At 39.0% G+C, this 25,319-nt stretch overlaps 1 protein-coding gene across 14 annotated transcripts in view; it reads right to left on the reverse strand.

Annotated features, from left to right (window-relative positions):
• Raskol (Ras GTPase-activating protein raskol) overlaps positions 1 to 25,319 on the reverse strand; it is a 381,465-nt gene that overhangs the window by 18,144 nt on the left and 338,002 nt on the right. For 13 of the 14 annotated variants that reach the window (XM_076327831.1, XM_076327830.1, XM_076327832.1 and 10 more), the window contains one exon: positions 17,388 to 17,482. In XM_076327831.1, the coding sequence (XP_076183946.1) occupies positions 17,388 to 17,482 (95 nt within the window). Of the gene's footprint in view, positions 1 to 3,777; positions 4,882 to 17,387; positions 17,483 to 25,319 lie in introns of those variants that run through there. The other variant, XM_076327840.1, reaches the window with a different exon arrangement.

Here is a 25,319-nt window from a genome sequence, read left to right on the forward strand (position 1 = left end):
CTTAACGAGGACAGAAGCAATACAAGATAATTTACATTACCTCGATCTTTCAGGCACGAAAGAGGCACGTTTAATAAAAAATACTGACCTGTTGCCACGACCTACTTGGATCAATCTTCAACAAAGATCCGTGGAATGACTCGATATTATGGAAATTCGTCACATTCTCCTACCTCGCGTCTTCTTCCCAGAAACGAAGAGATTCTTACGCCCCTGGTTGCGGTGGTGCTCGCTTTTCCTTTTGTTTACCGCAGATTTTTCAACAAGATTGCCGAGTTAAGTCGTTCGTTCTACTTTCTTCGACTTTTGAACGCGTTTTATGCTTCTGCCGGGTCATCGGATAACAACTTGGCCAAATGCCAGCGAAACTCGGAAAGAGTCCAAGTGTTTTGCATATTCCCGGAAACGCGCCTCGCCAATGCGACCAAGTTTTCCGTAATACGTTGAATCTCGGATCGGTTAATTAACACGAACTCACGAAGGATTTCTCCGAAAGTTATCGACCATCGAGTTTGGAAAAAGTTCATTCGACGAAGGTAAACTGCTCGATGGAGCGTTGAGAGATTTTTTTTTTTCTACTTTGAAATCAAGTACACGGTTCAATTTCGTGTAAGTGAATTCGGTAGTTAATTTTCCTCGAGGTAATACGAAGATCCGTTCGTGATTAATCGGACAGCAGTACCTCGAAGAAATGTTTCCCCAAACCCAAGGATTACATCGTCGTACAAACAAACAGCGAATCACGATTTGTTTGCTCGTGTGTGAAATGAACACTCCCTTTGATCGAAGACACCCTTGTTTACAACTGATCGTTTATCTACGCTCTGAAAAGAACTTCAATTTTTATCTACAAGCACAAAAACCAGGGTTCACTGTTTACTTATAGAGTAAACGCAGAAACTTTTTTTAGGGAAATTATCTTTTCCATTAAATAGAACATCTTTTGATTCAATTTCAATTTCAACCGTTTCTGTACCATCTACAATCCATAGATTTTGCTGTATTCTTCTCTGGATAATATACAAATTTAAGAAGAATATTTCCATTATAAATACGGAAATTAATTTTCACTGTTACGATTGGCCATTAAAATCGAAGAACAATTCAACAGCAATATTTTCGTGAATGTAATTCACGCGGACGACATGAAATACACTGTCGTTATATAGGTTTTTTTTTTTAATTCAGCAAGCGTTTAGGTGGATTGGTTAATGATTCTGCCCTCGAACGACGCGATTAATCGTGACCGCAGATAAAATCACGTACAAACAAATACGTACGTATATGTGCATTTAAATCGTGTTCGTTGCACTTCCGTTTTCTCGTATCCGCGTAAAACGTTTCTATCCTTTCTCCCGAAGGCCATTTCAATTTTACCACGAAACGACAGTGGTGCAATCGTACCGTTTAATAAGAAGTTATAATTTATGGAAATTACAGGGTAGTAGTGAGACGTACATGCAACGACCGTACCGTTTCACAGCGTTTCTTATTTTGAGAGATAAGCGTACGAATAATGACGCGGATAAGTGGTACGGATACGAACAGTGGTTTGTACTTTTTTTTTTTTCTTTCTTTTCTTTCTTTTTTTCTCGTTCTGCGACTGTACGTTTCACTGTCCTTCTCTCGACCGCGATTTGTACCCGACTTATCTACTACTGCGATTTGCAACGACTACTTTCTGCAACGTTTCGTAGTTGCAACAGTTTCTCCACGAGTGAATGCAGAATTTTTCTGCGAATGAACCGCAACCATGGCCATTTTTCACCGGAACAATCCACCGGTACAGATAATTTTTTAACGGATAAAATTTTTAATACATTTCGATGTAAATGTAGCTTTAATGAGATCGACTATAGTGTCTTAGTCGCAGTAAGTTTTTCTAAGAAACACCTGCAGTTATAATTTGTCTACAGAGTAAAGAAACATTTGATTAAGTACGTAGTAATCTACGATTTTATCGATCTTTATTTATCATTGTGTTCGCTCGTCTCTAAAGACTTGCAAGTACATAGAACTATTTTCACAGCGACGAGTACAAGTTGTGACTTGTGCATTGATCATTTTATGAAAATTAATTGTAATCTTTTCACGTGCAATGTACAATTTTACGTGAAAAAACTCGTTGAACCAATTTTTCAATTATATACTTAGTATATTATAAGTCGTTTTAAAAATTGTCAAATTTATTCCCGAATTAAAAATTTTGTTCAATGTATCGTATTTAATTTGATTCAGAGTAAATTATGAAAGTTCTTCGATTAAAAATTCAGGTAGATATATCGTATCGCGTTTAATGTTTCGTAAATTGCAAAATTTATATCCGAATTGAACATTTCGTCCGATACTTTATCAATTGTGGTACTTGGTGGTTCATTTTGAATTCACCGAACTGTCTTATACCGCTAATTACACCGACTTGCTTGATCGCACGTTGCATCAATTATTCCACGTGCAAGTATCCAGCTACATCAACAGCTTTTACTAGTCTACGAACCTACAGCTGCATTAATTTATCTCTAAATGGCTCGCAGCTGTATTAATTTATCTACAAACGACTCGTGCTGGTACAGCGTGAATTTCTAAATAGAACGAAGATCGAGTATGGTAACAAACGTAGAAATAAGTATATAAGTTTAAATAGTCGATACAAACATTCCTTTCAATATGCTTATTATTCGCCCCAATACTATCGTTCCCATCGCGATACATAAATCATATCAATTCAACATTAATTATTTCGATTTAAGTAGGTTAATTTCGATCCTCGACTCGCAATATTTTCCCGCCAATTCTAGTTTCAGACACCAAGTCGTATCGTTCCTATTGTAATAAATATTTACTAGTTTACTTATTCATTATAAACTAAAACAACCTGTGTTTTATTGAAACCATTCATTACACTTCCTGTCCACCGATAAATCGCTCCGAACTGTAAGAATCATTTACCCAGTGAGTCATAAATTTCAATATTGAAATTAATAGTAGCAGCCACACCGCGTAAATATTTATTACCGTGTAATTTGTTCGTAAAAGGAGGAAACCTATGAATATATTTCTACGGTCTAGACCTGTTTTTCTATTGTTAGAAAACTCGTTTACCTAACGCGACACTGCAACAAAAACGATTCAAAGTTGTACTTTTCCGCGCTGTTTTTATAGAGCAAACAACGATGCACGCTAATAACTAAACATTACCGTCAAAGAGTCCTTTTTACGGATTTTCAATTTTTCATCTACAATTATCTAACTTCGCGACACAATTTCGCTAACAATAATTCCCCATAATTGAATACCCCCAGAAATAACCAAGGTATTTCAAAATCTTTGAAAACTAAAACTATTCATAAATTGCATATTTATCGTTAACTCTACATATTTATAACTTCAAATAGATCGAATAAGTTTCTCCTTCGAATTTACCGATCTGTTCTCTAACTAAAAATAAATCGAAAACCCGAACGCTCAACTTTGTACCTCCAAATGGAGCATAAATATTTAAACAACTGAATAAATATTTATTCGTAAAGCAAACGATCACCCTATTATTCCAAAAGTTCCTGTACGAGTACCTGTTACGTTGAACTTCGTTTCAAGTACTTGCTCCGAATAAATCGATACTAGCAACGCGACTGGACAAATAAAACGCAACTCCGTATTTTCGTTTCAAATAAAATAGTTATTTTTCTTTTCTTCTTTTTTCGAATGAAACTCGACTTGACCGTGACAGACGTAATCGTATTTTACGCGCGAAACCCGACCCCTGTGCATATTTACCCTGGCGGTGAAGTAGTTGATGATCATGCTGACAACCTTGTCCTCCTCGTTCTCCTCCATCGGTTTCACGCACATTTTTCTCCTGGTCATACGAACTGTGGCGCGTGAGAAATCCCAACAAGCTGGGGGACGTTTCTCCCGCGAGTTACGTCGACGAAAGAGATCACTCCGCCACCGTTGCGGCCGCAAAATCGAGACACATTTCGCGCGAGTCCATTTTTCCGCCCGTTGAGCAATCGCGGCGTAACGACGTCCACCGTAGGAATGTTCCCGCTGAGTTGCACCGATTTCGATGCGCGTGACACGTCGATTGCGTATAAACAACGTGGTTATCTGCTATTGAGTCACCGATACTCGACGCGTTCGCGCGATACCACGAATAATCGTTGTCCCCACGTTTTCAATTCGCACCTATCGAGCCGGTGATTCGATGATTTCTCTCGACGGAACCAGTGTATACGTTAAAAATTTGCGTTATTAATACACTGTATCGTTGGTTTTCACCCGTGACTTACTTCTCGGTTCGATACTTCATCGGTTTCTCTCCGAGATTAGTTTCACCGCTGCACCTTGATTCCTTTCACGTCTCGAAATCTTACTTTTCGTCCGATATCTTCGGATAGGGTTCGATCGATGGTGAATTTCGTCGCAGATATTTGTAAAGGGGTTCTCGTGGTTCTTGGTCGTTGTTAAAAGTGTGCAACTCCGGTTGAATTCGAGTTTTGTCAGAGAAGCGGCCAGAGAAGCGTTATCGTGCACGTGCGAGACCGATAAGCCTGCCCAATGTCAGGATGCAGCGTAATCGAGAGGGACTGCGTCACTGTGGCTGGAAACCACGCTCGACGATAGAGTCGAAACTGTAGGTGAGGATTTCCAGCTGCCCGGGGATTCGTTTTCCCCGACCGAATCGATCGCGAACTGTTGACAATGCGATTAGACACGGTGTTTTCGATCGAATCGGCCAACCGTGTTTCGATGGGACACCTGTTGTCGGTGTGTTTGAATTTCGAAGACACGTTTTGCTTGAACGCGAGGAAATAATTTAAGAAATTCGTTTTAATCACCGGAGCACGCAACACCCGAAGTAAATACTCGAACAAACGACTCTGATATTCGTCGAAGTTGGAGGACACGTTTGCTCAAACTTTCTTCAACTTTGTGCACTGTGAGAGGATCGTCACAGCTGTGAATAGAAACGTAGAAAACTCGTTCTTATCCTCATAGAATACTCCACCGAAGCAAAGACTCAAATTAACAATTCTGATACGGTTTGTCAAAGTTGGAAGGCACGTCCCTTCAAACTTTCTTCAATTTTATGCACTGTGAGAGGATCGTCACAGCTGTGAATAGAAACATAGAAAACTCGTTCTTATCCTCATAGAATACTCCACCGAAGTGAAGACTCAAATCAACAACTCTGATACGGCTTGTCAAAGTTGTAGGACACGTTTGCTCAAACTTTCTTCAACTTTGTGCACTGTGAGAGGATCGTCACAGTTGTAAATGGAAACGTAGAAAATTCGTTGTTACCTCACAGAATACTCCACCGAAGCAAAGACTCAAATCAACAACTCTGATACGGTTTGTCAAAGTTGGAGGACACGTTTCTTCCAACTTTCTTCAACTTTGTGCACTGTGAGAGGATCGGCACAACCGTGAATGGAAACGTAGAAAATTCGTTCTTATCCTAACAGAATACTCCACCGAAGCAAAGACTCAAATCGACAACTCTGATACGGTTTGTCGAAGTTGGAGGACACGTTTGCTCAAACTTGTCTCAAACGTTGTTCCTTTTAAATAATTACAAAGAATTGAGGGTTGTCGTATCCGTGGACAAAAACGTAAAAACCTATTCCCATGGTACGCAACACCGAAGGGAAGCAACGAATTAACAACTCTCGGACGCTCTCGAAAATATACTGAAACGCAAACGTTCAGAAACCGGCGCAGGGTAGGTTCCCTCGCGACGTTCGTTTCTCGTTCCACATCGAATCGTTCGAGTTTTGTTCTCGACACAATGCCCTCCGAGGGACTTCTATTCACACGCGGAAGCACGAGCCAAGAATTCCAGCGGTCCCTGGCTCAGGTATCGTTTCGTGACCCCCGAAAAACGGGATCCACGATTCCAGGCATGCCCAGGTAGACTCTTCCAGGCCTCTGGCTCGCTTCGGGCTCCGCTCAGCCGGGGGATTTAAATCGACAAGCTCTTTAAACGGTCTCCCGCCACTTTTGCAGAGATCGGCTGCGATTTACGCTTCTCTGACTCGAGGCGGTTGCTGGCTGTTTTACGACCGACATCGTTCTCGTATCTGGTACGAGAAAAACGATTCAACGTTCTCAAATATATTCGTCAACGCGAATGATGAAACAATCGAATCACTTTATTCAGTTTCGAGAGCCTCGAGGTCAGAAAATATATATATTCTTTAAATATTAGCTTCTCAGAGGTGCTTGTATCGATTCTTTTTCTTTCCACTAATGGTCGATGCTACTGTACCCGGAATCTGACGGTTTACGAACCGCGTTCAAAATAGAAAACCTCTCGAATCTCGGGTCTCGTCGAGAAACAGTCCAGTGTATTTGTAATTTAAAATTAGCGAAAATCGTCGACAACCGGTGCGTAAAGCGTGGAATTTTGCAATCTGCTGACAAACGCAGCTACGAGTCTCTTCAGAATTTTACAATTCGTCAACGACCGGTACGAAACACCGTTTCTTGATATCTGTCTTTTAAAATATTTATCGTCGATCGAGATAATTCCAACACCATCAATTTTAACTTGTATTATACTCCAACTGTTATTACTTTTAATTTATTCTGTTCGTTGCTCTCTGACGGTTCACCGATATTAAAAAAAAAATAAATAAATCACCGATTCCTCGCTTTTGTATTTTATTCTCTCGTTGCTCGACACAATCGCTCCAAAGGAACGAATATCCTCGATCGTTCCCCGATACTCGTATCGAATTCACAGTCCCTTGGTTTTCGAGCCTGAATCAACACTCGTCGCCGCGAAATCCCGATTTATAAGCAAATATCAGCCTCGTTTCGAGTTTTCGCGCTTCGTCGACAGAACACACACCGCACCTGTCGCCAGGGAGACCCCTATACCTCGGTATACATCGCGGATGTATCTTCGTCGAGATTCACGGATTTATCAACGAGGACACTGCTCTCTCTCTCCGCGTTCGAATTTCGCCAGACCGACAGTTCGTTCCGCTTCGACGGACGTTCCGCGTTTCGTCGCGAAAACGCAATGACGACGGTATTTTCAGCGCCAGTTGCTGGTCGCTTTTCGTTGATCGCGCGAGGACGTCGACCCTCCAGTCAGCCCCGAGACAACGTCTTTGATGTTACTTTATTTGAACACCACGGTCTCTCTCGTTTACGGGAGTCCGTTCATCGATCAATTATTGTATATCGTATATAATTATTCGTTGAATCTGTCACTCGACTCGAATTCAACTTTGACGTCACTCTAGAGAACTTTCTATCCTTGCGAGAAAATTTCCCAGTTGTTGTGATCGAGAGAACGTGATTCTCGAAGATCGTTTATAGTCAATTCAACTTCGATGTTAATCCAGAGAACGTTCGATCTCTGGGAGAGAATTTCCCAGAAGTTGTCGTTTATAGTCAATTAAACTTCGATGTTATTTCAGAGAACTTTCCATCTCTGCGAGAAAATTTCCCAATTGTTGTGATCGAGGGAACGTGATTCTTGAAGATCGTTTATAGTCAATTCAACTTCGATGTCACTCCAGAGAACGTTCGATCTCTGTGAGAAAATTTCCCAGAAGTTGTCCTTTATAGTCAATTCAACTTCGATGTCAGAAGTTGGGCAGAATTTGTCGTTTATGATCAATTAGTTCCAGTTGGCTTCGACACTTGTACGAAGTAAAGTAGATTAACGCAAGTGTCAAGTGCGACTGACTAATCGATCAACGAATCCTTAGAATAATAGGCTTTTTGTATTATCCAGCCAAAACTAGTCTCATCGACGAGATCTCCAAGGTATTACCAAACAATCTCCTGTACTTTCGTCGACAAAGACTGAGACAACCTGTACAATTAACTGTCAACTCGCCAATCCTCCTATCGAAACTTGGAAAACTTCACAGCTCACTGTTATTGATCCTCGAGTACTTCAAACTACATCTCAACCGTCTCCAGCTCCTTTCGTAGGTAGACGAAGAACACTCGATAACTTCAACATGGAATATTTTCTCCCAAAGTACATACCATTTTCTTCGAATAATTAACTGTATTGTTTCGATAATATCAACGTGGAATATTTTCTCCCAAAGTACATTCTTTTTCTTCAAGTAATCGAGTGTAACGTTTGGATAATTTCAACGTGGAGTATTTTCTCCCCAAGTATATTCCTTTTTCTTCAAGTACTCGAGTGTAACGTTTCGATAATTTCACCGTGGAGTATTTTCTCCCCAAGTATATTCCTTTTTCTTCGAGCAAACAACAATAGTGTTCGATAACTTCACCTTGGATGTATTCCTCCCTCAAAGTAAATTTTTTCCCTCGAGCAACCATCCGAACCGATTACGAAATAACCGTTTGTGGCTCCTTTCGAAGGTGTTCGAAGAACAGTCGGGAACGTGGTATGTTTCCTCCCAAAGTGTATTGTTTTCTCTTCGTGTAAGCAACCGTTGTACCAGTAGTTTGAAACGAACTCAGCGAGATTTCGCGGGAAGCAGATGATTTCGCGGCAAAATCTCGTCGTCGACTGGCGCAGATGTTGCTCATCCGCGTAGCCGAAGTCAAGGGATCCTTGGGGCGCACCTTTGTGCCGCGACCAAAAACCCTGCCCCTGCATTCAGGTGAGGCAAAACGGGTCACCCCTTGGCCGCTCAGCCCCTCATCCGCCGTGGCACCGGTAAGAAGGACAAAAACGTCTTCGAGGGGTTCTCAAACGGCGTCGCGGCGGTTCCTGGACGCCAGCTGGGACCGGCGCTGTGACGAATGTGGCTCGTAGACGCGGAAATCATGGACGAGACCCGCTGATGGTACTCGTTGGGCCTCGTTTGCGACTGTTTCGCCGAGAGACTCCAGGAAACCGACGTGTCCTCTTTTTGCCCAGGAACGAGTATAACGTGACTTTTTTTCGCGACGAGAATTTCAAGATTTTGGGTCAGTGGTAGAGACGATTGGGTCTTATCATGCGATGTTGGGCCTGGTTTACGAGATGTGGAAAATTGTAGAACAAGATTGTTCGATGTAGAAAATTGTAGAACAAGGTTGTATAGTTGGTCCGAGTGTTTTAACTTAGAATCAAACTTGGGTGGGAAGATTTATAAATGAACGAGGTTGATGGTACGAGAATCCGAGTATTGGTTTCAATTTATTTCGATTTTGATTATAATAATACTATTGTAATTTTACAAGTACAATTTTTAAATTTGTTAACGTTGTAAATAATTCTTTAGGGGAAATTTCATGTATTTAGAATTTTTTACACGTACAGACTATGTACCTAAATTACGTCTGTAAACAGTCTTGTTTACACTGTTAAATTCATTTGTTAATATATTGTCAAAAATTATGCCGCACGATCGATACATCGGAGTTAATTCGAAATATTCGACGAGGAAAACGTACAATAGATTTTACGAAGTAAACTATCGCAAGTATTCGAGATACGTGTTAATTATTGATCAATGACAACCTTTCGATCGTCGTGGTCATACTTGGTTAGTAACGTTGAATAACGCCCGAAGAAACTCGAGAAGACAATCGCAAACTCTGTCTCAAAAGCACAGTGCTCTAGTACGCAAATAAAACTCGTGCCGTCTAAATCGAACAAATGAAAATAATCCGTACTGCTCGTAAATATTTGCGTCCAGATAAGAATCTTTTCGACAGACGTTGAATTTCTCCCAAGTTCCTCCAAGAGCTGCAAACTCGATTTTATCTACAACGAGCCATCGGTTTCGAGATTTCTGAGTCGAGTTCTCAAAGTATTACTAAAATTCAATTATTTCGCGAAAAATCGTTCATTCCGTGGAAAAGTACTCGGTGTGTCCACGGAGCTTCCGTGTATTTCCATTAACGAGAGTTAACGATCCGAACGAACCATTTTAAAACGCCGAGGCATCGATATGTCACGAGGTGACACCTTTCCAGAAATTAAAGAGTCACTGTTTTCCACGCGTTCGGTTCTCCAACGGGCTGAGGGTTTCGTAAACAATTCGTGATAGCGCGACGCACTTTAACCGGATCGATCCGTGAAGTCGTCGGTGTACCGCTCGAAAACCAGTTCGTTCTTTCCTTTGTTCCCTACAAGGGGTCGGCTAACTCCTCGCCGATAGAGAGTAAAAGTACCGTCTATTCAGGTACCATGTACCCCTTGTCGTCAGCAACTATTCACACACAGCGGGATCACCAAATTTTACATACTCTTTCGAAAAACGAGGGTTGTTTCCGAGAAACTCTTTTTTCCCCCCGTTTTTTTTTTCTTTAAGAAAAAATCAACGTTCCCTTGTGTTTTGTAAAATCTGCAAGCCTTTGCTTCACGATTCATTCGAAAGCAATGCTGTCAGTTCGGATCATCCAATGTCTTCAATTTCTATCTATATTGCTTTAAATCACTCCATAATTCGTTTATCGAAATCAACAAGAACTATTTCCAAATATTAAACATTCTTTTTCGAAGAGAAAATTTTTGCAGCTGTAATAACTGTCCCTGCTCACGTGTCTCTTCGATGCAATTTTGAACGATGCATTCGATGCATCTTATGCATTTCGTAGAATTTTTTTTTCCAAAATTAACAATTTGTTAACTCTTCTCGGTTCTATTTCATACGAGCTAATTTCGTCTGTTTTAACATTCGTTTTAAATGTTAGTCGTATGAATAGTAATTAATGAATGACTGAAAAAACATTATCTGTTTCTTCTTCCTTCTTAAAAAATACCATTCTGGTGAAGTTCATTGTTGCGAAAAAATCAGACTTATCCTCTCCTCCACAGCTCGAGTTTCTCGATCAGTTCAATCACCTAAATCCTACGATGCACAGTATTCGTCGAGGTGGCAGCGCGTTGTGAAACGGCCACGAAAATATTCCTCTTTCCTCTCTTTATTATCGTCGCGGTAACCGGCCGTAATTAAGTGCTTTTTAATTACCCGACGCGTTAATAACTTGCAGGGACGAGGCAATTGCATCGAAAATGTATTACAGAAACGGAGTATATCTCCCGAGATCGGGGTGTTATTATTTTTGCATGCATCGCGTTTTAAGATTGCGCGGATTTTCTTTTGTCAACCTGGCAGCGACGCGATAAACATCGCGAATTTTTATTTATTTTCTCGTTGCTCGGAGGTGGAGTGGGGATAATGCGAAACCAACAGGCGCAGGTACAGCTATAATTCGTTACACCTAATTGGCATTCTTTGGTTAAAATAATGTTCTCTTTGAAGGAAATTTTCCGATGATCGTTTGGAGAATTTGTGCTCCCCGTGGATTAATATAGCGTGCATTACACGGGATTTAATGCACGTTGTGTTTCACGTTAAGTGTCGTGGAACGAGCTTACGGGAATCTCGTGTTCAATCGAATTTTATGGAGTACCGTATACCAGGATTGCATTAAGAGATAGGTACTCAACAATTAAAAAATCATCGGGTCGCATTAAATATCCCGTGTTCTCGGGTATAATCAGATAAACGGGGCTAATTTAAATTTACTTATCGGTTATTACAATTTAAGTACCGGTTATCGATTGCTCGATATTCAAGAATTTTTACAAACGATCATATACCTACTTACGAACATTGCTTCTCAAATAGTTCTTACTTTTATTCGATTCTGATCATTGATTATCTCTCTTCGATCGAGTAGAATATAATGATCAATCTAACGCTGTAGATAGCGATACTAAACATCGCGAATTTTTATTTATTTTCTCGTTGCTCGTATATGCATATATAGCGTAATAAAGTATTATCGTTGATTACGTATATATTTTATCGGGTAATATATTATCGTGTAATCGAGTCGGTGATTAATAATTATGATTACCAAGTAATCGTTAATTATGACTAATGAGTAACACGAATAATCAAAGTGAATGTAATCAGCAGACCCGACCAACTCGTTAACCGTTAATCACGAATCGATTACACCTTCGCTTATGATACAACCGATAAGTTATTAATAAAAAGAGCCGGTGCAAAAAAATTACAAATTACACGTGTTATTTACGTTTATCGTGTAATCTCGGTGACGATTAATTACTGAATTATTATCGACACGAGAATAATGACACAAAAATAATTAATTACTATCTAATTTTCCTGTGCAAATACCTAAAGTAACACGACATAAGAAACTTATTTCTTCGTTCTATGTTCTAAAACGTTTATAACAATTCCGTGACTTTTCAATTGATAAACACGAGGAAGAGTGGAAGACGAATCTCGAGATAAATAAAAGACAGACATCTAATAAATAAATCGTAAAATCGAACAGAATTTTACACCGACTTAAAATCTCATCGTGTCGTTCGTTCATCGTTCCCGACTTCCTGCCTTCGACTGATTTCGTAATCAACGAACACGCCAATAAACATTATCGTTTTCGTTCGCAGGGAAACGAAACACTATGAAATAAATAATATCGAATGTTGTAACCGAAAGATAGCAATGGATTGCGTCACGAGGAGGCATTTAGATTCACAACCGGTACAAGGGGAACTGTTGAAGAAACTTGTAGTTTTACCGGGTTGCTTTTATCGATCAACGTGAGCGAAATCGACGTATACAGGGTGGGTTGCTCGAAACGAGTGTTTCGAATCAACGTTGCACCGGATAAACGTTGCAAACGGAGCTGAATAGTTTCAGTTTGCGCAAGAGATAACGAATAAATTATTTCTGGACGACGAAAGTTTCGCGAGCAGCCATTTTTATCGTAGAAATTGTCCGAGGAAAGCTCTCGTGGTGACTGAAAACTTTTATGAATAATGAAAGCTTCAGAAGGCTCAATTAAAATGTTTTCTTGAGGGTATTTAAACGAGTTTATCGAAAAACAAAATAGCGTTCTTATATATGTGAAAATGTCCTTAAAATACATTGGTGAACCCATTATAATTTCAAAAATTATATACCAAATTGAATATGGAGAATTTTAAGATTCTTTTACATCAGAGAACAATAAGAAATAAAATAACAGTCTGAATTACAAGAGAAGCTACAATTAATGAATAAAGAACAGAAAATTATCACTAGTTTCGCACAAAGATACTATAAATTGTGTTGCAAAAGCTATCAACGAAGAATGGAATGGATCGTGGAGGTGTATGTAAGTTATGGACATAGACAATATTATAGACAATATAGGATGCATCCATAGAAGAACAAACACGACTGACAAGACTCGAAGTAGGCCAAGAATATCCCACGTAATCGTTTCGTTAAAAAACCAGACCTGCATACTTGCGAAACATGCGAAGTGCAACCCACGATCGAACATATATCAATTAATGCAAAAAATGGAGACAAATTCAAAAGACAATTTTCAGACCGAATCCAACCACGAAGAAATGAAGAATAATTTAAAAAATCGCTTCAAATCCGTTGCTACAATCATTCAGAAACGTGATAGATGTTATCTCCGTATCGATAACGATAACAAATACCTCGAGATACGTAGTAAACGTTTCGAACGTATTTGTAGTTCTCGCAGAACACTACGTACGCAAGTTGTACTAACGTAAAATAACAAATATCGAAAATTTACACTGTACGCAACTGTGACAATCTTTTCCTAGTCCTTGGATAATATAATAACAATTTTACAGAAAACCATTAGACAAAGCTAAATAGATGATAAAATAAGTATGAAATATATAATATATAAGATGAATAAATAAAATATATAATATAAATATATAAGATGATAGATAAGCACCGATTAGAAGTAATATAAATATTCATCTATTTAGTATTAAGAATAGAATACTTTGCTTGGCGTGGGTCTAAGTGGACCCAGGCACTGCCTTGTACGTAGACGATCCACCTTAGTCTCCCTTGGCCTTAAATCCATCTAAATCTATCGAGCAAACTGTAGAGAACTCGTTAATAATTACAAAGAGGTTCATGGAAGCGTATACACACTTAAAAAAGAAGAAAAAGGAAAAAACACGAAGTGCATCGACGATCGAATCGATAGACCACCTGCATAGTCGCGGTCTAGAAAGTAATCGCACGTGAGATTTGAGAACACCTGCGTCCAAGCGCCAAGACACCCGATCGATATTTTCCATACTGCGTCGTCCGTCCGCTTTTGCATCCATTGGGAGAAGAAAGGGGGAAAGAGGGTACGGGGAGGAGGGTGTCGGTTTACGCAACGAAATTGAAGCGAAGGGCAAAGGTGACATCTCCGTCAGCGAGAAGTCTCGGATGAAACGAGGGACGAAGATTGCAACCGAGGTGTGTCGCACAAATGTTGCAGCACCCGTGCAGCTATGCAGATATAATTCGATCGTATCGATCCTTCGGATTCGATAACGCAATCGAACGATTCGTCGCGATTTACGAGATCTAAATTGCGTGCAACAATTTTATCTTGAATTTCTTTTCTTTTTTTTTATGAGCTGATCACGGTCGCACGACCTTTAGATGGATTTCCATCGGGCAAAGAAATCGAAATTGTCTTCGATGCATTTTATTTCTCCAAGTATGTACACTTGAGACTGTACAGTTGTTGCAGTAGGTGCACTCGAGAATATAATGTGTGAATAGGATATAGTATGTTTACAGTTTCTACTGTTCTGAAAGTATGTACACTTAAGAATATATATCTGTATATTTTATTTCAAAGGAGATCGAGGTCTGGTATAAACCTTCAACTGCTGACCTCTGAGACATATTTGCTTGCAAGCTCGTGGAGTTGAAAATCCGTAGTTATTATAACTTTTAAATGACTTTTTATCATTGTTACTTTTTTTCTTTTATTAAAGATTGGAGAAATTGCAATACTGGAAAATTTCTCAAGTATTTTTAACGAATGGTTTTTATTTTATTTATTTTACAAAGAATATCTTTTTTTTAGATAGCAACGTAGAAATCCTTCTCAACGAACTTTTCGTTATTCACAGGATTGAAAGTTGTATTTTGATAGAAAAATGACTTTTTCTTACACGAATATTATATATAGAGTGGTCCACGGAACTAAACAAATCGTATCTCTTTTTGTGTCAGAGAACAATTAAAAGAGCACTGCTTTTTCAGAACTGTACCTTTTTCGCGAGTGCAACGATGCAAGTGCACTTTAGAATGCACCGTTTAAAAAAAAGAGAACATATTTTTCCTGTCGCGTCAAATCGTGAATAGAATCGTGTACAAAGGAATATATAGGGAACAATATTGAAAAAAACAAATTCCAAAGATGCAAGATAAAAGGCTGGAATAAACGTTGGGATCAGTTAAGATAGAAAGCCAAGATTCGAGATAAAATTGCGTATGGGGAATTGTCACGATCGCCACCAGGCACGCACCTTTGGGAAAATTTTCGAACGCTGTGCGAGAAGTCTTCGGATTCGTAGAAGAAAGGAGGAACACAATGGACGTGATGTTTAAAGTACTCGTTGTTTGTCTGAATAAAAGGAAAGGTGCACGGTGCATCAAGCGACGAGTCAATGCAACCGAAAGACTCGAGAGATCGAAGTTACGTGATCGGAAAACCGAAAGCTTCGTTTTTCGTGCCTCGAAAGCGAAATATACCACGAAGGGAAACACACGACAGGAGTTACTCGAGCCCGGTATTTCAACCGGAAGCAGTGGATGTAAGCTGCAACAAAAGAATCGGCTACGACCATTTATCGTTCGAGATTGAGAAAATCTCTGGGTATACGTGAAGCGATTAAACGAGATCGTTCCACGCTCGGTTGGTTGCTTTGTGCATTCACAGAAGAGAGAAGAAAAACGAATTTTTCATACGCGTCTTAATTTGATCAAAAATAATATACAATTGATCGTGAAATAATTATTCATGGAATTATCGATGGAATTTTTCATTCAAAATCGTCACATGCCTAGTGTCCAGTTACATAGAAGCAGTAACATTAAAACGATAATAAATATTACGAAAATACTGTCTCCTAATTATACGTCAAATAATATTAATATTGTACATCGAACCTTTCAATAATTCACGTACCGATGTTATAACTCAAGAAATTGTTCACGATACGTAGACGGTAACCTCACGATCGCGATACCACGAAAGATAGTTATTTAACTCTGTAACGTTAAAATTTATTTTAAGAAGACACCTCGTGTGGAGTGCTTTCACTGTAAAACGTGCAAGTAAAAATATTTCACCCTCGTGAAAAATATACAAGGTTTTAAAGCTGAAAAGCGGTTCTCGTTGAATAAAATTAAAAATAACCTTGGAATATTCTCGACGTACCCGCCGTAGTCTTCTCATATTTCCACGTCGAATTTTTATCGAACCGCGATTTCTGATCGCGCGGTTCGATCTTTTTATTTACGGGACGGAACGGGACAGGCTGTACGCTAATAATTACAAATGCATAAAATGCAAGGCTGTTCGTGCATCGACGCGACGCACCGGGTACGATAAATTCCAAAGTGAGGACTCCTTTATCGTCGGCTCGAGTCTCGAGTCAGATCTAATCTGCAAGTCTAATGCGCTTTGGCGCAGCGTTGACAGATTCGCCGAAAGTATTTCTCGCGATAAGGATCTACGATGGGATAGCATACCGAAGATCTTCTTCAGCGCCCAAACAGCCGACGCCTAGCGTTAATTGCGAGCTCGAGGCGCCTCGCTCGCTCGCGATAAAATAATTACTCGAATATATTTCGCCAATTAACGCTTTTTCCGTCTCGGTTGACATTCCTTGCGATTCGTGGCGCGAATAAATGAAGACGTCAATGAAGAATAATAATGATAATCGTTGCTTTGTAAACAATTTACAAACCGATCGGCTTGTGTACTCGTAGTGTGCATAAGTGAAGACAAAAGTTGTACACCAAGAACGTGGAAATAAAAATGTATCTTTTTTATCTAAACGATTCTTAAATATTTAATCGTACTACTGTGTAATATCGAATATTGAATTATCTTTGGCAACAAAGTGGGAATTATAGATTTATACTTTTTATTTACCTAATGTATCCAGCTGAATATTTCTCTATAGTTCTCTAAATTGTTCAAATAAATGTTCATTTCACTTTGCACTTTTCCTATTTAATTATTCTTCACTTTTGCATTCTTCACTTTGTACTTTCCCTATTTAATTATTCTCCACTTTTGCATTAATATTCAAATATTGTATCTCCACTATTACAAAATCTTCTTTGCGTTAAATATATGCACGTTTGCTACACGGAGTCCGTATGACCCCCTATAGAGCCAGTATAATTTTTTACGAACACAATACGTAGAAGGGTTAAGGCAAAGCCAGTTAAAACTTTGTTTTAAAAAGGCACACCACCGTTCGATCGGATTCAACGACCTCATTCCGTGAAACGAATTCGACTGGACAAAGCACGGTGGAGGCACAGTGTTATCAAGGATCGAAAATTACAGTGAACGAAAATTACAGGGTTTTAAGAGCGAACAAAACGAAATCTACTTACGACGATTCTGTTGGGGGTGACGTCCAAGGGTCGTGCTCCGAGGACAGGGGTGGCCGGTGCGCTACCCCTCCGACAGGCCTTCTCGTAGGACGTATCTGAAACATACGCGAACGTTTGCAATTTAGCACTGGGTAATTCGACGAGTGGGCGTATCCTATGCGAGGAGAGTAAAGGGTAACGTTAATTATTGTATCTCGTTTCGAGCGCGATTGGTAATTCGGTCCCGTTGAACAGGTAAACTGAAACCCTATCGAGAAAATAATCGTCTCTGTCCTAGAATTTCGCGCGATATTTATTGTGGATTTGATTTTTATTTTTAGCACCCCGAAAAACATAACCGTATCGTTGACGCTTCTTTCTTTTTTTAAATTAACATCCCGTAGAATACTTACAGAGAAGAAGAAATAAAGAGTCAAAAATCAAAGTTAGCTAGTGATTTTAAACAAAATGGCACGTTTGCAAAATTTCTATAACCTTGATGTTTGATCAATACAATTTTTTACGGATATCAATCTAATACTTATTTAGACAGAGATGCCAGATTCTGTGATAGATAAATTGTTTTAAATTACCTATTAGAAGCTTTATAGTTAGGAAAAAGGTTTACATCAATTTTAACGACAGTCGAATCTTATTTTTTGGTCCTTACCAGAGGTAGATGTGTATATTCTTCGAAATTTGAATTGGAAAAAGATTGGTACACATCTTTCTATCTCTTAGATTACTCCAAAACCATTTTAACGAACTCTCGATGACTCGAAATCCCCATTAATTAGGCACTCGAACGATTCATGTCTTGACATTTCGAACGTTCTACACGCAAAGGCATAGACATATTTTATCGAGAGAAAAAATACTTAGACCCAAATTTAATGCGTTAATAAATATCGAAACCACTTTACCGAACAAATTATACACGACGAAATAACGAACACTGTTCGAACACTTTTAACGAAATCTCTCTTTCGGTCGTGAGCCATTTCGTGTCGTTTCGACCCGACAAATAGCCTCCAAATAGCTTCAATTCCTGGCAATATTTCAGCGCTAATTAAGCAATCGCGAATGTCGCACACTGTTGTAAATAACTCTCTGGAATCTGTACTCGCTGAAAGTAGGTTATAAAATATTCGAAATAATCTGTGGGCAATTTCTAAAAAGACACTTAGAAAAAATACGTCGATGCAAAATATACAAAATTAATTGTAATTCTCACGACTCATCCATTTGGTTTCTTAGATACGAAAATAAAAGGGATACAATTTATTTGAAATTCGCTTCACACCTCGACCAATGCAAACATACGAAAACACACAGAAAAAATACGTCCATGTAAAATATATAAAATTAATTTTAATTCGCACGATTCATCCATTTTATTTCTTATATACAAAAAAAAGGGACAAAATTTATTTAAAATTTACTCCAAACCTCGACTAGTGCAAACACACAAAAACACACAAAAAATACGTCGATGCAAAATATACAAAATTAATTATAATTCTCATTACTCGTCTATTTTGTTTCTTACATACAAAAAAAAAGGGACACGATTTATTTGAAATTCGCTCTACACCTCGACCAATACAAACACACGAAAACACACAGAAAAAATACGTCTATACAAAATATACAAAATTAATTTTAGTTCGCACGATTCATCATGTTTCTTACATACAAAAAAAAGGGACACGATTTATTTGAAATTCACTCCACACCTCGACCAGTGCAAACACACGAAAACACACAGAAAAAATATACAAAATTAATTATAATTCTCACTACTCATCCATTTTGTTTCTTACATACCAAAAAAAAGGGACACAATTTATTTGAAATTCCCTCCACACCTCGACCAACGCAAACATACGAAAACACACGCGGGAAAGGACGACGCATAAACGTGAACTTCCCACGATTACGAATCTCTCGAAAACAAGATGGTTATCGGGTGATTTTCACCGACCATTAACACACCTGCGAATGGTCCCGTGCACGAGGAAGTTGCTCGACAGCATCTTGCGCGCCATTACCTGGGAAGAGGAAAGCGAGCGCGCAGATTCGTAGCCGCGATTAAAAAGGACTTCCGTTTAGGAACCGGCCCGGTCGTTCGCATGCCTCGAACTCGGTCACGGCATAGTTCGAGCAATGCATGGAACCTCGGTGATTTCAATAACGACAATAGCGCGCATTGTGCACCGTCGTAGGCGATTCAATGGTCCCCATAATGCCGGCGTTCCGAACGAAAACGCGATGGAAACGTTGACAATGACAGACTGGAGGATTCGGGGCAGGTTGCGCGGCGGTCAGTTTCATTTTACCTAGGTTTATACGCGAACAGAGGAAACAATTGTTACGACGAGTGTTTGGAAACCGATACCCGGTGTTTGACAATGATTTGGGATTAAAAGTAGCGGGCGGTGCAGCAGGTTGCATCGGCTGCGAAGAAACGAATTGGCGCGAAATCGAGGATTCGAATTCTGTTTGTTATACAATGATAACGTACAGGTGGGTCGAATCGTATTAAATTTGTACGAATTGCACTGTACGATGTTAGACTTTGAGCTTGTGTTCGATGTTACTGGCAACAGTGGTATTTTCGTTAATAGGAATTTTATGAAAATTGAAGTGTATTTGTCACGTTCGAAATATTAAAATCGAATACAGTCCGAGCAGGTGTAGCTTATTTTACTTAAACGCTTAGATGCTGTAGTTGTTGTTTTATACATCTCTTTATTGAACAAGAATGCATTCTCTCGAAATTCGTTTCATTATTTCTTAATCGTGGACAATGTTCGTTATTACGACGCATCAACGATCGTATAATTAACAGAAAAAGAACATTGTTCAAATTGATACAATATTAGCTGGGTAAGTGAACACCTGGGTAAAGGAACATTGATAAAATTACATCGATTCGAGAATATTTACAAATGATAAATTTTGATTAATATATAAATATTATAAAATATTCACTTACCCTCGCATTATGTTTCCCGTGTCACGCAAGACCAAAACGACCAATAAGACGAAAATGACCAAAGTGGGTCGGGAACTGATTGATTTCAAATGAAACAAATTTAAACAATCCTCTCGATTCCGCCACGCGTACGATCGTCGTTAAAACGACCTCGAATAATAATTTTTAAAAGCCCCCGTAGCCCGGGATCGTAAACAATCTATCGCGCGAGGGTCTTTAAATGCATCGTGACGTTTAACTCCGTAACGAAGGTTGAAATAATAAGTGTCGAACTTAAAGCGTTTGAAAGCGAGCTGCATTGCCGATCAATTTAAAAGCCATTCTCGAGACGACCACCGTCGTACCTTGGTTCTTTCCATTTAATCCGGGCCGACCACTCGACGCGAACGCGCTCGAGCGAGTGTCGAGCTCCAAAGTTCCCCACTCCCTCCCCGTAGTCACATTTCCGTCAACGGAAATCGGCCAATGACGGTGGGGGGATAGGGACCAAAGCAGCCCCGTAATTAACGCCCTTGCGAGGGTCCAACGTGGGCCCGGACCTTTCTCTCGGCCTCTCTGTTTACGGTCAGCGGTTTAAACGCTTCTCCGGGCACAAGAGTCTCGAGTTACCTGGGCCTTTCTTTCCCCCTCCATCTCGACGTGGCTTTCGACACGGGACCGGGACAACGAGATTTCGATTCGTTTCTTACCGCCAACGATCCGCAGGGGGTTCTCATGACTCGATTTTTTTTTTTTCTTCTAATTTCTCAATCAAGCTTCTCTGCGTTACGTTTCAATTCTCGAGATTAGCATCCGGAAACAAATTAAACGGTCACCACGGTCTTTCTTCGACTACCTACTGCTCCCTTCTCCTTCATTTTCATTCTGAGTTCGAACGACGGGATTTCGTGCATTACTGTTAATAATACGTGAAGCTTCTCTGTCATTTGATTTTAATTTTGATAATGATAATAATACGCGAAGCTTCTCTGTCATTTGATTTTAATTTTGGTAATGATAATAATACGTGAAGCTTCTCTGTGATTTAATTTGATTTTAATTTTGGTAATGATAATAATACGCGAAGCTTCTCTGTCATTTGATTTTAATTTTGGTAATGATAATAATACGTGAAACTTCTCTGTGATTTTATTTGATTTTAATTTTGGTAATGATAATAATACGCGAAGCTTCTCTGTCATTTGATTTTTATTTTGGTGATAATAATACACGAAGCTTCTCTGTCATTTGATTTCACTTTAATTTTGTGATTAAACTTTTGTATATTTACAGTTTCGATTCGCAAAATTAGCATCCGGAAATAAATTAAATAGTTATCTCGATCTTTCTTCGTCTACCTACTCCCCTCTCTTCGATTTTTCATCCCGAGTTCGAATAACGAGATTTCGTGTACCAATGCCAATAATACATAAAGGTTCTGCGCGATTTCATTTTATTTTAATTTCGCAATCAGTGTCCCTATACACATTACGTTTCGACTCGTAAGATTAAGATCGTCTTCGAACCTCAGGTAAATGGATTTACGAATAAACGAACGATTATAGTAATATTTTGAAAACACTGACTTTATTTTTTCAATCTTCCATATTCCAATTTATTTACGATGGTTACTATCAGATTCTACGATTAAACTTTTCTTTATTCATTGAAATACTCTTTCATTGAAAGACTCTACTTTATTCATTGAAATACACTTTCACTGAAAGACTACTTTATTCATTCAAATACTCCTTCACTGAAAGACTCTACTTTATTCATTGAAATACTCTTTCACTGAGACTCTACTGTATTCATTAAAATACACTTCTTTATTTGAAATACTCCACTCCGCAATTCCATTATATTTCGTTCCAATTTTCATTCAACGAGTAACGAGCACAAAATATGAAAAAAGTACTTTCCACCGGATAAAAATTTGTCCCCCATCTTCGATCGCTGTTACGTCGTAACCTTACGATTGATTCTCCTCTCAAAGAAATGATCGCGAAACAGAATAGAATATACATACACTTGGCGGGATATTTTACTCAGTTCCCAAAGCTAAATGTCGTCGATGGCAATTTACTGCTAATGATTCCGGCATGTTTCGTATCCCCAACTATCAAGGGTCCACTGTCCTTGGTAAACATTTATTAAAACGAGGAATCCACGGTTTGACCAATTTCGCGGGTTCCGTAAACGGTGCGCGTTTATCAAAAAAACCAACAAGACACGTCCACTCCACGTATGGCGAGCAATCGAGCGTAACTGCGCATCCATGATGACATTTAACGCCAGCGATCCCATGACATTTAATTCTAACTTGAAAATATAAAATAAGACGTATACCGCAACGCAGGACGGATTCAACGCGGGCCAACGTGCTTTACGATCCGTTAAATCATCCCGGCCCGACTTTTATTACGTGTTCCCGCTAGCGATAGTTTGTTAAACCTCGCTCGATGTTAATTTATCGGCGCACCGGCCAAAACGATCGAGGTGTTAATAACCTTGTATCGTGACGGTTCCTTCGATCGCGATTAAGAAGCTCGTGTCGTCGAAGATCGCGAACTTCGACCGTAAAATTTCACCACGTGCTGCTCCAAGCAGGGGATTTTTTTTTTTTTTTCTTTTTTACAACCGTCGTAAAAATTTCACATCGTGAAGCAACCTCTGAAAACGATCGCGATGTTCTCGAGAACGATTCGCGTTATTTCGAAACTCGTGCAAGGGTACTGGATCACTCCAATTGCTTAAAATGAAGTAGAGTGTAGGATTATCGATCTGTCGTCGAATTAACGAGTAGAAATAACTTTTGTCTCGACTTTTGCAATTTATTTATCGGTAACGATGATTGTTAATGTATATAAAAATTGAAAGAGGTAAAAGATCTTGTTACGCATGGAAAATTTAAAAAGTTTCTATATCTGGTATTTTCTTTAACTCGAGCATTTAGAATAGTATTAGGGGACTCTGTCTAATTTGGATAAATATCGTCCAACTTACAAATTGGACGATATTTATAATTTTTCTGAAGAATGAACTATTGAACGTGTCGAGTTTAAATTTCGTATTCTACTCATGTTTCGACAAGCTGTAGGAAATTTTTCGAGCAGAAATAATTGATTTCATGGAAGTAATAAATGGTTGTAAATAATATACAAAGTCCCGGGAAAGTCGCAAAAATTCTTATGGTGCGTAAATGTGCCAATTTTCTCAACTAAAGGGGAGAAGAAACTCAGACAATTGGAAAAATTATATTTACTCAGAAAAATTTAATTTCTTTCCCAAATTGAGTTATTTCTTTAAGGAGAGGGTTACTTTGCGTATTAAAAAGTTGATAAAAATGCAGTTAAATTTCCTCCGAGAATAGACGAAACAAATTTTCTCTGAAAATAGAGGAAAGAAATTTTCTCCGAAAATAGAGGAAAGAAATTTTCTCCGAAAATAGAGGAAAGAAATTTCCTCCGAAAATAGAGGAAAGAAATTTCCTCTGAAAATAGAGAAAATTTAAAAAATCGCGCGGCGAATTGTTGGTAAAAATTATTCGTAGCTCAGTGTCGTGGAATCGCGCGAACCCCGACCACGAAAAGTGTTAATAATAATCAGTTTATTTCGCTCGATATCGCGTGATTAAGCGCGATCCACGATCGCCACCTGGGAGGCTTTTGTAAAATCACGTAACACTTTCGAGCCAAGAAGGGGGATGGAGGGTAGGGGAAACGTCCTCGGTTGCATCTCGAAAGTCCAGTTGTCAGCGGGAAGGAAAAACTGGTCTCTGGTCTGGTCGCGTACCACGAAACACGATTGGCGAGAGGACGACGCACGTGTCGCGGCTGAATGGCCGCTTTCTTTGCCGACGACCTGTGACACGAATTCAATGCCGCACGACAAAGGAACAGTGTACAAAAGAGGAGCACAGGCGACTCCGCGAAACTCGCCGCGCGGAGTGAAAGAAAAAAAGAAGATTGTACCGATGTTTCTTGGCAAATCTGCGGTCACAGATTGGACGATTTGCGCTCATAGGAACGTTCGTCTCGTCATCGACTGTACGGGGTGTTTCTAGAACAGTGACAGCGAATTTACAGGCGTGTCGTAATTTTCTGAGAAAGAGGTTCTAATTACGCTCGAGGGTACTCGAATATTTTAAAGACGTATTTTACGTATTTTTCTTAAGTTTATTGAATTTTGTTGTATTCGAATATTCGAACACCTGGGTAACGAAACTTGAAAATTAAATTAAGTATTGAAGTACTTGAGTGTATTTTCAAACAACTTTGCGTTTACTTTGTCTAATGGCGTTTCAACTGATGAGACACGAAATAAATGATTAAAAAGTAAAATTATGTTGCACAATTTCATTTTCATTCGCACAAGTCCCAAAATTAAAATTAGCTCCTCGCATTCCTTATTTAAATTTTCTTCTTCGGAGAAGAATTTCTCCCCGAGATTTTTCTTCCACACTTTTAATTTACATTCGCCAAGTTCCATAATTAAAATTTGCTCCTTGTTCATTCTCCCTTTAAAATTCTTTCTCCGGAGATGAATTTCTCCTCGAGATTTTTCTTCGACAGTTTCAATTTTCATTCGCCAAGTTCCAAAATTAAAATTAGTTTCTTATTTCCTATTCAAATAAGAATTTTTCCCTGAGATTTTCTTCCACAATTTCAACCTTCATTCGCCAAGTCCCAAAATTAAAATTAGCTCCATATTTATCCCCTATTAAAAATTCCCTCTTCGGAGAAAAATTTCTCCTCGAGATTTTTCCTCCACAATTTCAACCTTCATTCGCCAAGTCCCAAAATTAAACTTAGCTCCATATTTATCCCCTATTAAAAATTCCCTCTCCGTAGAAGAATTTCTCCTCGAGATATTTCTTCCACAATTTCAATTCTCATTCTCCAAGTCCCAAAACTGAGAATTAGCTCCTTGTTCATTCCCTCTTTAAAATTCTTTCTCCGGAGAAGAATTTCTTC

The sequence above is a fragment of the Ptiloglossa arizonensis genome, chromosome 2 (assembly GCF_051014685.1).
Source record: "Ptiloglossa arizonensis isolate GNS036 chromosome 2, iyPtiAriz1_principal, whole genome shotgun sequence".
Taxonomy (NCBI): Eukaryota; Metazoa; Arthropoda; class Insecta; order Hymenoptera; family Colletidae; genus Ptiloglossa; species Ptiloglossa arizonensis.